At 37.8% G+C, this 17,565-nt stretch overlaps 1 protein-coding gene across 2 annotated transcripts; it reads left to right on the forward strand.

Annotated features, from left to right (window-relative positions):
- The first annotated feature begins 1,817 nt into the window (after positions 1-1,817).
- On the forward strand, positions 1,818-4,909 carry LOC129882556 (probable sodium/metabolite cotransporter BASS3, chloroplastic). 2 transcript variants are annotated; one of them, XM_055956914.1, is made up of 6 exons: positions 1,818-2,368; positions 2,600-2,656; positions 2,901-2,996; positions 3,087-3,393; positions 3,537-3,784; positions 4,374-4,909. In XM_055956914.1, exons 1-6 carry the CDS (start codon positions 2,016-2,018, stop codon positions 4,615-4,617), a joined length of 1,305 nt encoding a protein of 434 aa, XP_055812889.1. In that variant the 5' UTR covers positions 1,818-2,015; the 3' UTR covers positions 4,618-4,909. The 2 variants fall into 2 exon arrangements, with proteins under 2 accessions (XP_055812889.1, XP_055812890.1); XM_055956915.1 differs by lacking the exon at positions 2,600-2,656 and having other exon boundaries at positions 1,819-2,368.
- The last annotated feature ends 12,656 nt before the right edge of the window (positions 4,910-17,565 follow it).

The raw sequence follows: 17,565 nt of genomic DNA on the forward strand, positions 1-17,565 counted from the left end.
AAGCTTTACCATAGCTCCAACAGCCTTTGGAGCAAAACTCTTCTTTCTAAACATTTCAGAAAAAATCTGAAGTGGAGGAAATGCCCTAACTCCAGAACCTGGAGTTGCATTCTGAATGGTTGGAAAGACAGTATAGGAGGTCATAGATTGTCGGTGCTAAATGGCAAAAATGCCAACCTCATCTATGACAACTGGATACCAAATCATGATGCCATTAGAAATATTCTCCAGAGTCCCCTTAACAAAGGAGAGGAGAACCTTAAGGTTTGCAACATTTGGAAGGATGGAGAGTGGGATACGACTGGCATATCCTTCCAACTTCCTGAGAATGTCCTTAACAATATGAATTCCATCCATCTACACCCTGATTGGACAGAAAATAAGCTAGGATGGAACCTCATAACTAGGGAAGAGTTCAGCACCAAAACAACCTACAAACTTATCCACAACTCATCCACTAAGGAACAGAACCAATCCCATAAGAGCTTCAACTAGATTTGAAAAGCCATAGGACCTAACAAGATTAAAATCTTTCTTTGGTTACTTCACCATGGTAGACTCCTCACCAATAACCACCTCCATAGAATAGGTATTGCCATTGACCCCAACTACACTTACTGTAACCTCAGGCCTGAAGATATTAATCATATCTTCTTCACTTGCCCAAATGTCTCCAAATTCTGGGAGGAAGTAAACTCCCATACCACCTATCCTTGGTCCTCAACATCCATGATACCAACTGGGAGAATTGGGAATCCATCTAGAAGGACAATAAGGGAAAATACTACAATAAATTCATAACTTGGGAAGCCCTGATCCCTTTCTGCTTTTAGAAAATCTAGATCCAGAAAAATGGGAATGTCTTCAATCAAAAGAAAGACGGTATCTCCTTCATCAATTCCCTTAACTAAGCCACTGACTACTATCTTGTCATTAAGCAAAGAGAATCCCAAACCCCACTTCCTACCTCCATCCAGGTTAAATGGAATCCTCTAGGGAGTGGACGTTATATTTTGAACACTGATGGTGCCACCATAAACTCCACTGATATGTGAAGGATTGGTGGGGTGATTAGAAACCATAAAGGCGATTGGTGTATAGGCTTCATGCAAAAGGTTGCCCACAATAATCCCATACTCGCAGAGCTGCAAGCTCTCCAGAAAGGCCTCAGCATTGCAAATAATAAAAACATCAGACCTCTAGAGATCAACATCAACTCTACTGAGGTAATCAAAATGCTAAAAGATGGCAACCCCCTATATACCAATGTTATATTTGAGTGCAAGTCATTGATTCAAAAGATGGAGAATCCACCAGTGGCTCACATCTTTAGGGAACCGAACAACTTAGCATATAGACTGAGTAAGGAGAGAGCAAGGGCTAGTGCGTTGGAAGAAGAAGAACCACTGTTAGTTCCACCTCTATTTGTGAAGAAGCAAATGTGGACAGACATTGTAGGAACTTCATTTTGAAGAAAATCTTGTTCAAAAGGCAATATTTCGGATGGCCATCCTTAGGCCAAGTTTGTATAACTATACTATGATGGGACGAGATATCCTCCTCCTTTTTGTGGATTGCTTTTTACATTTATGAAGAACAATTGTCCACGTTAGATAGTTTAAAGAATAGTTTTTCCACATGTAAACAGATTTTTTAAAAAACGACGATTTTTATTTTAAATGAGAAAATATAAGTAAGATGAGGGTGACATTGCAAATATGTGGATACTTTTTGAACAAACATCTCCTACTGCAGGGGCAGCTTCAATATTGCAGTCAAATATACTACATTTACAACTGTAAAAACATCTCTAAAAAAAAAAAAGAAGAAAGAGAAGTTTACATGAACGTAATTCACCATAAAAAAGTTCTGCTGTATAAAACTCTCTTCTCATCTCTTCAGCGATTTGCTCCTCCTCTCCTTTTCTCTCTCCCCTCGCCGGGAAAACTACCCAATTTTCTCCGGCGATCGGGATTATTCATACTAACCGCAGAGCTATTTCTTTCATTCCCAGAATGTCAACAATTCCATCTTTATCCCTCAAATACCCAAAACCTATCCTTTCTATCCCCAATTCGATTTTCCATAGTAAGAATTTTTTTATAAGGTATCCAGCTCTTAAAGGGTATAATGGGGGCGGCTTAAACGCTGTTGCATGTTCGACTCCGTCGTCGTTAACTGGGAGAGTGGGTTTGCACAGACGGGAAGGCAACTTGTCGTTACTGTCGTTTGGTGCAAATCCGAGGAGCTTTTATATAGCAGAAGATGAAGATAAGGTAGATTATTCACAAGCACTTTCTGCATTGCTTCCTTTTGTTGTGGCGCTCACTGCTGTGGCTGCTCTTTCTCAGCCTTCAACTTTCACATGGTAACCACATGTTCTATCTTCTTTTGCGCAACTTCGACTCTAAACTCCTGTGATTCTAATTTTTCAAGTATGTATTTAATTTGACCTTTCCTTTAGAAAAGTGTTTTGTTGAAAAATGCGGAACGAACACTTTCTGAAGTTCAACTATTAGATAAGTTATTATTGGGAATGGAATTTATTTATTTAATTTTTTTTATCGAATTTAGCTCTGCAAAATTTTTTCGGGTTCAGGAGTACTGATGTCATGCTGGTGAAGCAAATTCCCTGTACTTTAACTATGGCTTACGGGTATAATCTTTTGTTTTTGTGCATCTCAGTCTCTAATAGCCTCAACCGACAAATAGTTAACATATTTTAAACAGAAGATGTTTTTTCAATCAGGGAAAATGGAATTTACTTTTTCCTGGGTTATATTTTACTTCTTTCTAGTATGATCTTGCAGGGGTTACAATCTTGCCTTAAATTACCACACTGGTGATTTCTTCAACATTTGTATATTGTTGCCTTGTATAATTGATAGAGGAAAATGCAGGGTGTCTAAAGAATTGTACGCTCCTGCACTTGGAGGAATCATGTTATCAATTGGTATTAGACTTTCTATTGATGATTTTGCTCTTGCGATTAAAAGGTAAGCCCAAATTACTAGTTTTATGGATCTGATCACTGGTAAAGTATTTAGCATTTTGGTTGTAAAGCTTTTGACCTTTGTTGGTTGCAGACCTTTGCCCTTATCTGTTGGATTCGTTGCTCAATATGTCCTGAAGCCAGCTCTTGGCTTGCTGGTAGCACAGGCATTTGGGATGCCTCCGATGTTCTACGCTGGTTTTGTCCTTATGTCTTGTGTTGCAGGGGCTCAATTATCAAGTTATGCCAGCTTCTTGAGCAAAAGTGATGTGGCTTTCAGTATTCTCTTGACCAGTTCAAGCACCATTGCTTCAGTTCTTGTTACTCCACTTTTAACTGGCCTGCTTATTGGTTCAGTCGTTCCAGTTGATGCAGTTGCAATGTCAAAGTCAATCTTGCAGGTATCAGATGCCCCAACACTATTGCTGCTTGATAATTAGCAGAATTTTAATATGCCAAACAGTACTGATTAAAGGCTTTTTATTTCATAATATCTCAGTTGTTTACATCAAAATGAGTCCATATTCATTTACTGTCTTTGCAGGTCGTTCTTCTCCCCGTCGGTCTTGGCTTAGTGCTGAACACCTATGCAAAACCAGTAGTATCTGTTGTTCAACCTGTGATGCCATTTGTTGCCATGCTTTGTACTTCACTGTGTATTGGCAGCCCTCTTGCAATCAATCGTGCTCAGATTCTTTCTGCTGAGGGTGCAAAATTGATCGCTCCCGTACTGACATTTCATGCAATGGCATTTGCAGTGGGTTATTGGCTCTCGAAACTTCCAATTTTTAGGTAATTGGCTAGTCTCTTCTAGCTGCACCTGTTTTATGTGATGAAATGCATTTGTGAAAGCACTGTACTTGTGACACATTTTCTGTCATGTTGATGTTGCTTTTATGTTTTTAGATTATGTGATACTCATGAATGTACTATCTACTGCATCATAAGAATGTATTTCTGATTTCATATAAAATGGACTATCCATACTCTGTTTCATCATAGTGATGCAAGAGTCATATCAAATTGATCCAATGGACATTCACATTAATTGACCTGTCCATTTTTAGGTTGAATATCTGTTGTTTAATGAGTGCTTAAATATCATATGTTGATTCTTCACTCATCAAAAAATGATGATTTTTGCTCGGAAAGTTACTAATGTTCAACTCTTGCTGCCTGCTGAAACACTATCTTTAATTACTTCAATTTGTTGTCGTCTGTGGGCTTGAAGATAACTTGTGGTGTTCTTTCTTATCTATTCTGCTTTCATTGCTGTGGAGTAAAACATGCATTTTATATTCTTAATTGAAGACTTGTCTAGTTAAGAGATTATTGTTAAGCGTAGCTGGAAAGTCATATATAATACTAAGTACAATGGCAGGTTTGAAGAAGAAGTCTGCAGGACGATTTCTTTATGCACAGGAATGCAGAGTTCTACACTGGCGGGGCTACTCGCAACTCAATTTCTTGGAAGCAGTCAAGCGGTACCCCCTGCATGTTCTGTTGTTGCAATGGCTATAATGGGCCTTTCCCTTGCCTCTTTCTGGGGCAGTGGATACCGGATCAGGGACATGCCATCCATTCTGTTTCCACCAACTGCTTCGACTATCAACCCTTTACAGTAAGCTAGAGAACGGTATATAGAGAGTAGGATACTTGGTAGAAAGGTAGACGTCCTTTGAGGGTTAGGCAAATTAACTTAAATGCAGTAGAATGGTTAAATGAGATGGGGGCATATATATACTACAATGACCTTCCAAAGTATGTATGAAAGCAGCTGATAAAGAGGTAGACGAAATAGTATTGTAACCAGTAAAGTGAAGGGCTTGAAGCTGAGGGCTGCTTGTACAGTTCTTATACAATCTCAATGTATAGCATTTTAGCGTCCTTGCCTAAACATATAGTTGGATGATCTTACTGCATGAGCTGAATCTTAAACAAGGTCAGAGAAGGTCATCACGTGAACTTATAAAGCACTGATCCGAGATTAATTGTTGGTGAAAATACAATTAGAATTAAAAAATGAAATACTGATATGTTGCTCTTTTTAAGGAGAATAGGGATCAGTTCATTTCAGGCCACAAAACGAAGCATAAAGAAAAAACAAAAATATATGGTTGTCTCTGCATTCAATATAGTAAAATAAAAAGATTTTTAAGATGAAAAGAAAAGCTAATATTTGAATTCACAGAATTTACTATGTATATTTAAGGAATTTAATCTCCTCACTGCATTCAAAGTTATGAATTATTTCCTTTCATGATAAAACGGGTAAATTATTAAAAAAGTAGTGATACTTCAACCTTTAATAATTTCAACAAATTCAAAAAACAGCAATGAAATCACACAAATTCTACTTTTATTTGTTAGAAAATGTATGCAGAAGGAGGAAACTCAATTGAGAAAATTGAGGTGAGAAAACCCTTCTATTTATAGTCAACAAATGGTAGTATGAAAATTGTGCCTTATTGGAGAGCACAATCCTTTGGAAAAGGTCCAACCTTTCAGAAAAGTCACAACTCTTTGAAGAGGGGACAACCTTTTAGAAAGAGCACAACCATTTTAAAAAGCCACAACCTTTTAGAATGGCCACAACGCTTTAGAAAAGGCATAACATTTCCTAAAGGTCACAATCCTTTGAAAAAGATACAATCTTTCATTTTTCATTAACACCTTTAAAATCCAACATATACACCTTCAGGACATATACTTGTGAGCTATGAAGTTGGGAGAGAAGAGAAGTCGGGAATGGAGACGTTTCAACAGTTATAAGAGAGAAGCATGAAAGAAAATAAGGATGGCAATAAGGGCAGGGTGGGCAGGGTAAATTCTTACTGTGGTGGGGTAGGGAAAAGCTTAAATGGGGTGGAATACGGTAGTGTGGGGCAAAATATTTTTCTTAAAATTTAGATGGAGTAGGACAGGTCACAGGCTTTTGAAAACTAAATAAATAGGCTCATCACACAAGCGCGCAATTCCTTTCAGTGTACTTAATTGTTTCTCATCGATCTATTTGACTGATTTATTCAACTATTTTTATTCCTAAATTTGGGTAAAATTTAGTGTTTACTCTTTTTTTAATATTCTTTTTGAATTTTTTCAATTGATAACATTTTTTTGGTTAAATTTAATCAATAACATGACTCCATAGGTATGTGTAAAGATAAACTATTTGAGCATGGATAGATCTGGTTATTAATTTTCAGTTCTAAATTGTGAGAGTGTTCTTCCCCGTAATTGTTCAGTAGTTATTTTTTCCAAATTTTGTTTCAGTTCTAAACACATCTGATACTGATGTGATGCACTGATAACATGTTTCATTTAATTTAAATTAGTAAATATTGTTTTTTTACTTAAATATGTTAATGGGGTTTAAATAGGGCAAGGTGGGGCTAAACGGGGTATGGATGGGCTTGATCTAAATAGGTTCGTGACTTAAACCAAGCATATCAGGTAGACAAAATCTTAATAGGGGAATACTTAACCTACCCCAATCCGCCCCATTAACATCCCTAAAAGGAAAAGGGATGAAAATGGAGAGGAAGACGAGAGAGATAGACTTGTGCATAGTTTAGTAAAATAGAGAGGGACCTAGATATATTTAAATAGACTTGAAAGCTTGCCCAAACTTTTAAAAACTTTATTTTTTCGAGATAAAACTTCCTCGAGTAAAAAGGGTGCCCCTTATCGACGACATGGAGAGTACCTCTTACATCTTTAAATTAGCATAATATGGGTACTCGGTATCAATTTCCAAGACATATTAAGACTCTATGTTTTATTCCCTTTTCCTTGCTCTGGAAAAATTTCGGCATAGTTTCCTCTATACTCCTTACTATCCTTACTATCCCAAAACCTGCATGCAGAAAATACCAACAATGCCTCACAGGGCCAACATATATATATATATATATATATATATATATATATATATATATATATATATTCATATCACATCATAGCCACACAGGACCTTCAATATCATCTCATATCGCAGCCATATAGGGCTTTCAATATCAACAATAATGTAAAAATAATGGACTTACCTCATATGTCCAACTTTACCTGCATCTGTTACACTTCCCTGACTACTTCCCGTTTAGGTTTAGACTTTACATTTCAATCACATGTCAATACCTTACCCAATAAATATCTTTCGTGCCTTTACTTATCCGCGTGCTTTGTTACTTCTCATGTCGTCAATTACTTCCTTCTGTTGATGTCGTTCTTCTGTTAAAATCCAAGGTTAGCATAAGGAGTTTTTCTATGACTCGGATCTATAGCACGATCTCAGATGTGAAAGAAAGGTAACATCCTAAATGTCCTGTAGCTTTCTATTTATAGATGTGGCACGCAACACATCGATAAATAAGACTCTACTAGACACGGTCTGCAGACAATCCAAGGATGAACTGCTCTGATACCACTTCTGTCACGACCCAACCCCGTAGGCCGCAACTGAGGTCCGACCTGGACTCTCGTATACATATTTATCAGCTGTGGTCAAGTCGAGTTGTAAACAACATATTACTACACATCAAAACCCTATTGAGTGATAACATTTTCATAAACCTATAGCCTCTTTCATTTGTATCACATCATGAAAGAACACACAAACCGACGAGGCTGTCATAACATAATAACACGTACAATACATCACATAGACCCAGCTGAACCAAAATGACATACACAACCCACATATACATGTCTGCAGACCTCTAAAAATATTAATGACAACACATGGTGGGACAGGGCCCCCGCCATACCCCTGAATAAACAAAATCAGTTTTATACATCAGCGATTAGTACTAAAATTAGGCTTCGATACAAGGGAGACTCTTCCAGCTGAGCTGAGCAGAATCCTAAGTTGACGGACTCCCAAAACCTGTATCTATACCTATGGGCATAAAACGCAGCCTCCCAAAGAAAGAGGGTCAGTACGACATATGTACTGAGTATGTAAAACATAACATAATACAACTGAAAGCATATCTGAAATAGAGAAACAAGGGATAAAATATCAAATCAAAAACCTGTACCTGTATCCTGTGAATCATAAAAATATGCATGCTTAAATTATACAATATAGCCGACCCTATCAAGGGGCTCGGTGAAAAACCATGGCATCATAACTTCATTTTCATGCCAAATACACCTCAGGAAAAAGGAAGGATAGTTTCCCATACACTACTCTTTTACCCATAGAAGCCTTGAAAGGCAATACTCAATTCTTGTAGGGGTTCCAACATCAAGCTGTGGATAGGGATTATGAGGCGTACTTGGAGTTCTGGGAATGGAATTATCCCCATATTTTACATACAATTCACTTAAGGCTAAGATATGCCAAAAGGAAAGAGAGTTAGATTTACATACCTATGCCAAAAACATGCCAAGAGAAAGCTTCACATACCTCTTACGAGTTACTTTTTATCACGTTCGCCTCGTCTTCCTTTGAACCTATTCAACATGGAAGAAATACGAATATCAACAACCCTTGACTTTTCACATCTTAAGTTGCGCCCAAGTATTCATAAAACTCATTTTCTCGCTCGTCTTTTCGACTAGTTCTTTCATTAGTTAAGGGTTACCGGAAATCGGGCATCACTTTCCCTATAACATGCCCTATCCAAATTTCCAATTACATTCCTAAGTACTACAGCCAACCAAAAACAATAACCTGCAGCTCATATATACACAAAACATGGCAACATTACACCACACAAGCTCCAAACAACTTGCTGAAAATTACGATACCAAAATAGGATTTCTAGTCTCTATTTTATAAAACCTTTAACCGTGCGAAGCGAAGGGTCATGTGGCTGCGACCAACATCTCCCACACCTCTTTTAGAATACTTATAGGTCCTGAAACACACCACCACACCCTGCAGCCGCACACCACGAGCATAACACCTTGCTTCGACTACAATTTAACTATAGCAACTTCAATTTAGTTTGTTTCGAATCGTCAATCATATTTATGAAATTTTCATGTTTCCAGACACTTAAACAACGTGTAATACACTTTATAACAATACCATAAACTCCAAATTGAAAGAAAAGACCTTACCTTACCCGAAATTGGTCAAAACTCGCCAAAACCCGCCTCAAAAACCTCTTGATGTGCTGAAACGGAGTGGATTATTTGGGTCACTTATTCGCTGCCCCAAATAGTGATTTTAGGCTATGAAACACATTTATGTAATTGTGGGATACCATAAATAATTAATTTACGGAAAGAAAGTCGGAGTCTCACCTCAAGGTGGCCAAACCCGTAGCCCCTCTCCTTGGCTCTCTAAGTTTTTCTTTCAACTTTCTCTTATTTTTTCCAAGTGTAAAGATGAAGAAATAATTCCGTAGGCATCATAAGATACAAATATACATATCCACGTGATTAAGGAATACTGTAGGTAAGTAATTCACGGAGAAAAATTGGAGAACTTACCTTGACCTCTTCAAAGCCGTAACTGCCTCTTTCTTTTCCTCTACATTTTTCCTCTCTTTTGGCTGAAGTTATGGATGAAGAATGAGACTATTAGTCACATAACACACCTATATATGTTGGCTTAGGAGGTGACACGTGTCATCCCCATAGGGTGACACGTGTCCAGCCCCTATTCGGCCACGAATCCATGCTTTGCCTCCTAGGTTGCCATGTATCCTTGTGGGGACCACCCCCTAAGCAGGTGGGTCACCTACTTGAACCCAAGAAGGTGGGTCACCTATTTCCATGTGGCACTTTCCCATTCTTCTATGTGGCGCCTCCTCTTGCTGCCACGTGTCATTCTCTCCTCTTCTGCGTGAGTTCATAATCTTGTCTTATTTTAAGAACCTATGTAATCCTTGATACGTAAGCTTGGCATGTATTCAAGTGGCTTAAGTATGTAAGACTTATAAGTTAGTAGCTTACGTAGGTAAGTCGAGTCCTACGACTCATTTCTTGCCCTCTAACTCCCCTCGAATGCTTTTAACCTATTTCCAACCTTTTCTACCATAGGGTATCACATTCTCCCTTTGTTATGGTTGTGTGATAGTGTAGTAGATTATCCGACTCACTTGATAACTTCTAAAAAGCTTAAGAAGCATTTCAAGCTTAAGAGTGTGGGGTGTAACAGTAAATACAGTTGGGGGTGAAAATAGGTACGACAAGCCAGAGATAGATTTTGAGGAGGAAGCCAAATATTTGAACAACCAGGTTTTCTTTTTCGAAATTACAATTCTTGAAATTAAGGTCAGTACTTTCAGAAGGATGGCTATTATGATCCAACTGGAAACCATGATCAAGGGATATAGCATAACAAAGATAACTTCAAGAATAATAGAAATGGTGTGTATATGCCTCTTGGGAATAGAGATCGAGGTGTGACTAGTTTTGAAAATTTGAGAATGGAAGACATGCTGGCTAAGGTTTTGTAAAAGGTAGAGTCAAATGATGCGGGTGTCAAAGATTTTAAGGGAGGTATGTACAACATAGTTCAACTGGTAGATTCACACTCCACTACTATCAAACATTGGAGCATCAGATGGAACAATTATCAACAATACTGAATCAAAGAAAAAATAGCACACTTCCCAACGATACTGTATAAAACCCAAAGAAAGACGAGCAATGTATGGAAATGATGACTAGAAGTGGTAAGATGATTCAGGTACCAAAACCTGCAAGTATTGATTAGGAGAAGGATGTTGCATCCGACACTGACGAGCAGGCAAAGAGTGGTACACAAGATGCAGTTCTGGTAGATGATGATGACGAGGTTGAGGAAATGGTGGTAGTTTTATATTCCGTATTTTTATACAATGAGATATTCACAAGAGAATTGACTCAAGTTAAAGACAGAATCATTTTCGGACACGGAGTGGTAATCGTTATTTTCCAATTTTAATTGGAACATAAATTGTTCAAAAACTTTAATTAGTGTAAATAACTTATATCATTGGAGATTAGGAATTAATTCATTAAATGAGATTAGATGACTAAGTAGGAACTAGTGGTTCATTAATTTAATTAATCTACTTACTTGTGTGGTCCCCACCCAAATTTGTTAATTAATAGGTTGGATAGATTCTAGTGAGCTAATAAAATAGTTAGAAGACATGTGGAGTGTTTCACATGAAAGTCTAGGAGCTACCTATAGAAAGTATTTAAAGACTAAGTCTTAAAGGACAATGCTGAAAATTATTTCATTCTTCTGCTTGACCAAATTAACTTAGAGAGAAAAGTGAGGGTTGTAGAGAAAGAGGGTCTCGGCCAAGGCTTATATTTGAGGGAGAAATTAAAGGGTGAAGTGTGGTTATTTCTCACGTGGATGGAAGCAAAGTTGGAGTATTTAGGGCTGCAAAAACTTTGATAAAGTAAGAACTCAAGTCCAAGCAAATTGTGCCCTTTTAGCCTAAGGTAAGATTTCACCTTTTTCCTCATCTTTGAAGAAATTTAAACTTTTATAAGTTGATGAATATATGAAACTATGTGTGTTGATATTGAAGTGTTATTGAGACGTGTTAGGGGGCTGCTAAGTTGAAAATGATGAATTGATTTATTTAATATTTGGTTGTTATCATGATTTATGTAAGGAGGATGAAGGAATTAAATCTTTAAGGTTGAGGTTGAATTTATTATGGGTTGTTGTAAAACTTGTGGTGATATTAACATGAATTTCTTGCATATGAATGAATGATGTTGTGGTTTTGTGTAGCTGCTGCTATAGGTCATGAAAATTTGATGAAAAGTAGTATGAAATAAGGTGTAAAAATTGTAGGTGGTTTGCTTGACTTTTGGTATGTGTTCATGAGGTTTTTAAGCATCTTTATATTGGCAGTTAAGGGCTATTTTGATAGGTTTTTATTGTTATTGTTATTGTTCAGATTGGAAGATTAATGATAATTAAGGTTATATATTGCATTATATGTTGATTGGGCTGTTTTAGGATTGTTTTGATAAAATGTTAAGACTATGGATCATTAAAGATAACATGAAAATGTAGTAGGTTCATATGGATTTAGAATTGTTGTTGAATGTAATGAATGTGGGCTGCCTTAACTTACCAATAATGTTATAATGAAGATATTCACTTGTATTAAATGGAATTGGAAGCAAGAAAACCCCATGATAAGTGTTGGTATTAAAATTGGAGTTTCTTGAATTAGATTGGGTTGATTGTTGTTGTTGCTATTATTGTTATGGATTATGTGTTAAAAGTGAAGGAATTGTATATGTTAATGTTAAATCTCCATTTAGGTCGTGTTGGGGCTGTTCTAAGCTAAGAATGATGGATTAATTTCAAGTAATGTTGTAGTTATTATTGTGGCCTAAATTATTAAGGGAGTTGTTGCCTAGACTTTTGTTTGGCAAACCCATTTTTGGATGGGACAGCTGATAGTAAATTTAGCATAACTCCTTGTGTAAAGCTCCATTTTTAGTGATTAAAGATGTTTTGGAAACCTATTTCATACATATAAAACTTTCATTTAAGCTCTAAAACCTAGTTTTGCTTTTATATACTTGAAAAATGGTGATGAAATTCAGGGGAGGTGCTGTCCAAATTTTCAGAAATAACCTACTAATGATAGAGTACGTTTTATATCATACCATAGCTTAACCGTAGTTCTTAACATGTTAATATAGGTTGAGACAATATTGGACAACATATATGTATTTTGTGTAAGTAACCCTAAAGGTATGTAAAGCTAACCTTTTTCTTATTCTTATGTATACTAGGATGACTAATGTTCTAAATTTTTAGAATGTAGATCGTTATACCTTGACTTATATGTATGGTTCCAGCCATCCTAGTTGATAAAATTCATATTTTAGTATAATTCATGCTTCGGTATAATTCATATTTGGCATGATTTATAATGACAATCGAAGGTTACTTGAAATAACTATTGTCTTGATTTTCAAATGATGGTCCATTTTAATTATTCTATTGAGTCTGAAATAAAGATTTAAATGCATATGGTTACTCATTACTCTACTCGTGCATGCCTCAATATATCTTTCACCGAGTTCCGGTCCGGATATGTATTCGTGCACAGTTTCACTGCATTATTCACTGAGTCCCTCACTAGAGGGTCGAGTACGGTATATATATACACGATGATATGATATGATGACATGATGATGTGATGATAGTGCCGAGCCCCATGATGGGATGAATATGATACACGTATATGATAGATTCACCAAGTCCATAATGGACCGGATATGATATATGATATAAATATGCATGATTTTATTTCATAAGGCACAGGTACAGTGATATCTTAAGTGTCATACTTGTCTACTGATTCGCTATTTCAGATATGATCTCCGTTATGGTATTTATGCTTTGTATACTCGGTACATATTTCGTACTGACCCTCTCTCTTCGGAGGGGAAGGGTTGTGTTTCATGCCCACAGGCACATATATTTATTTTGGGGATCCGCTAGCTTAGGATTTCCACTCAGCGGTTTTAAAATGCTCCATTGCCTCGGACCTGGACTTTGGTACCAATCCTTATAATGTATATATATATATATATATTTGTGTATTTAGAGGTACGGCGGGGCCCTATCCTGTCATATGCTATTGTTAATTCTTTTCTCTTAGAGGTCTGTAGACACATGTGTGGGTTGTATATAGATTTTGTCCGGTTGCACTAGTACGACTTATATTTTGGGACATTTTCATTTGGAGTGGCAGCCTTGTCGGCTTGCGTATGTAAATGTTTATTTTGGAATATGTTGTGGCAGCCTCGTCGGCTTGCGTTTATGTATATATATAGTGGGACGTTCTTATATGTAGTGAAAGCTTTGTCGGCTCACATATTATGCTGTTCTATCTTTAAAAATTGTGACTCTCAGGAGATAAGTGATTTTGGTATATATATAAGTGATAGTGTTGAGACAAAGTGCTGCCGATATAAATCCCATATCATGTTTAGTTGCCAACTAATTATAGATAATAGGTGTGTATACGAGTGCCTAATTCGGATATTAGTCACGGCCCACGGGGTTGGGTCATGACAAAAGTGGTATAAGAGAAGTTCATCCTTGAAGTGTCTACAGACCGTGTCTAGTAGAGTCTTGTTTATTGGTGTGTTGTGCACTACATCTATAAACAGGAGACTACAGGATATTTAGGATATTACCTCTTTTTTTCTTCTTTAAATCATGCGATAGAGCTATATTAGCTGGATAATTTCTCCCTAACATATTATTATATTTATAGTAATGCCTCCAAGAAAAGCGACAGCTGCCCAGAAGGGAAAGTCAGTAGCAGGAGAGACTAGTCGGACCCCGAGAGTTACTAGGGCCCGTGACCAGTCTATGCCTGAGGTTGTGCTTCAGTTGGCGAGCTCTACTACGCCGCCACCTTCAAAGGAGCTTAGAGCAGCAACAACTACAGATTCGGATACCTCAGTTCCTGAGCCTCAAGCTCCCCAGCCAAGAGTAGAGGATAGGGCTATGAGAGATGCAGTTCAGTTACTAACCAGAATAGTGACAGGGCAGGCTTGCAGGTATGGATTAGGTGTTGATTATGCTGATAGATATGATAGTTTAAGGGTTCGTGACTTCTTAACTTGTAACCCCCCAGAGTTCTATGGGTCAAAGCCCACGGAGGATCCATAGGAGTTTATCCGATAGGTGCAACATACATTAAGGATAATTAAGGCTTCTGAGACTGAGTCTGTTGAGTTAGCTTCATATAGACTACGTGATGTAGTTGTTAATTGGTATGAGTCCTGGGAGTTATCTAGGGGTGAGGGCACTCCTCCAATGATGTAGGGTGAGTTTGTGGAGGTCTTTCTTGGCCACTTTCTACCTCCGGAGATGAGATGAGCCACAATATATAGATTCTTACATTTGAGATAGAATGGCAGGAGTGTTAGAGATTATAGCCTTGAGTTTGATTTGTTGGTGAGACATGCACCCATTATTGTAGCTGATATGGCCGATAGTGTGCATCATTATGTGATGAGGCTGGATCGTTATTTGATTGATAACTGTATGGTAATGGCTTCTCAGCTAGGTATGGATATTGCTCGAATACAGGCATATGTATAAGGGTTAGAGAATTGGTGCAGAGGGCGTCAGCCTGATAGAGATCATAATCGAGGCTAGCGTAAGAGAGATAGATCGGCTGGTTATTTTAGTGAGTTTTGAGGCAGACAACCTCAGCAGTATAGTAGGTATCTTTCTCAGCCATCCCAGAGTGCACCCCCATAGTTCACAGGTAAGATATTTGATAACATAGGGTATTTAGGAGCCGGTCAAAGCTCTAGGGCTTCAGGTTCACAAATGCCCAGGGGTTCAATTCAATCGAGGCCACCTTTGCCTTAATGTTCTCAGTGTGGTAGGCCCTATTCTGGGGAATGCCGTCTCACTACTAGTGCTTATTTTTCTTATGGTCGTCAAGGCCATATTGTGAGGGATTGTCCATTCAGGGGTAATCTAAGTGGTGCATCTCAGCCTACTGGGTCAGTTGCTGGTTCATCTTCTTCTGTGGCTATGCGCCCTGTGGGGCAGGGTATTCAGACATCAACAGGTCGTAGAAGAGGCCATGGCAGAGCTTCCAATTCTAGCTGTCCTTCGAACCGCATATATGTATTGGCTAGTAGACAGGACCTGGAGGCATCATCAAATGTGGTTACAAGTATACTATTGATCTTCTCTCGGGATGTATTTGCATTGATATATCCAGGCTCTATCTTATCATATATACCTCCCTTTATTGCTAATAGAATTGGAATAAAACCTAAATTGATAGAATCATTTGAGGTAGCTACACCATTAGGAGATTCTGTTATAGCCAAACAAGTATATAGAGATTGTTTGGTAGTCATATATAGTCATCATACCAAGGCCGATTTGATAAAGTTAGATATGACAGAATTTGATGTTATTATGGGCATGGATGGGTTAGCCTCTTATTATGCTAATATTGATTGTAGAGAAAAAGTAGTACGATTTTAGTTCCTAGGAGAGCCAATCCTAGAATGGAGGGGCAATACAACATCATCGGGGGGTAAGTTTATTTCATACCTCAAGGCCAGGAAGATGGTTAGAAAGGGGTATAATTATCATTTTGTTCGCGTACATGATTTGAAAGCAGAAGAACCAACTTTTGAGTCAGTTCCGATCGTTAATGAATTTCCAGATGTATTCCTAGATGAACTTTCAAGTCTTCCTCCTGAGCAGGAGATAGAGTTCACTATAGATGTATTGCCAGATACTCAGTGTATCTCTATTCCCCCTTATAGAATGGCACCCGCGGAGTTGAAGAAGTTGAAGGAGAAACTGCAAGACTTATTAGAAAAAGGCTTTATTAGGCCTAGCACATCACCTTGGGGAGCACCGGTATTATTTGTGAGGAAGAAAGATGGGTCACTGCGAATGTGCATTGATTATAGGCAGCTGAACAAGGTGACAATAAAGAATAAATATCCCCTCCCCAGAATTGATAATTTATTTGACCAGTTGCAAGATGCTAAGTGCTTTTCAAAAATAGACTTGCGGTCAGGCTATCACTAGGTATAGGTAAGGGAGGCAGATATTCCAAAGACTGCGTTCAGAACCCGATACGGGCATTATGAGTTTAGGGTGATGTCTTTTAGACTGACTAATGCTCCAGCAGTGTTTATGGATCTAATAAACTGAGTGTTCAAGCCATTCCTAGACCTATTCATGATTGTATTTATTGATAATATTCTGGTCTACTCACATTCAGAAGGGGAGCATGCTAATCATTTGAGGATGGTACTTAGGGTGCTTTAGCACCAGAAGTTGTATGCTAAGTTCTCTAAATATAAATTCTGGTTGACATCGGTAGCATTATTGGGGCATATCATTAGAGCTGATGGTATTCGAGTAGATGCACAGAAAATTGAGGCCGTAAAGACTTGGCCTAGACCTATGACACCTATGGAGGTATGTAGTTTTCTGGGGCTAGCCGAATATTATAGGAGATTCATTGAAAAGTTTGCTTCGATTTTAGTGCCTTTAACAAGACTAACTTAAAAGACAGCTAAGTTCCAGTGGACTGATGCGTGTGAAAGAAGTTTTCAGTTGATGAAAGACAAGTTGACCACGACCCCAGTTCTAACCCTTCCTAAAGGACCAAATATCTATGTTATTTATTGTAATGCTTTTGGTATTGGGATAGGTTTTGTATTGATGCAGTATGGTAGAGTCATAGCATATGCCTCCCGACAGCTAAGAAAGCACGAAAGAAAATATCCAACTCATGATCTGGAGTTAGCAGTAGTAATTCATGCTTTGAAAATATGGAGGCATTATTTATATGGCGTACATGTTGATATCTATACGGATCACAAAATTCTCCAATACATCTTCAAACAGAAGAAGTTGAATTTACGTCAGAGACGGTGGCTAGAGTTGCTGAAAGATTGTGATGTTGATATCCTATACCACCCGGGAAAAGTAAATGTTGTGACAGATGCACTTAGCCGTAAATCCATGGGTAGCTTGGCAGATGTACAACCAGAACAGGAAAATATAGTCCGTGAGATTTGTCAGTTAGCTAACCTTGGAGTTCGATTGGCGGATTCTAGTAATGGTGAAGTTTTTG

Source organism: Solanum dulcamara, chromosome 3 (assembly GCF_947179165.1).
Source record: "Solanum dulcamara chromosome 3, daSolDulc1.2, whole genome shotgun sequence".
Classification (NCBI taxonomy): Eukaryota; Viridiplantae; Streptophyta; class Magnoliopsida; order Solanales; family Solanaceae; genus Solanum; species Solanum dulcamara.

Coding starts and splice junctions, on each gene's coding strand:
- LOC129882556 (XM_055956914.1), top strand. CDS start 2,016: ATGTCAACAATTCCATCTTTATCCCTCAAATACCCAAAACCTATCCTT. Junction 2,657..2,900: donor ACTTTAACTATGGCTTACGG/GTATAATCTTTT, acceptor AGGAAAATGCAG/GGTGTCTAAAGAATTGTACG. Junction 3,394..3,536: donor TGTCAAAGTCAATCTTGCAG/GTATCAGATGCC, acceptor CTGTCTTTGCAG/GTCGTTCTTCTCCCCGTCGG.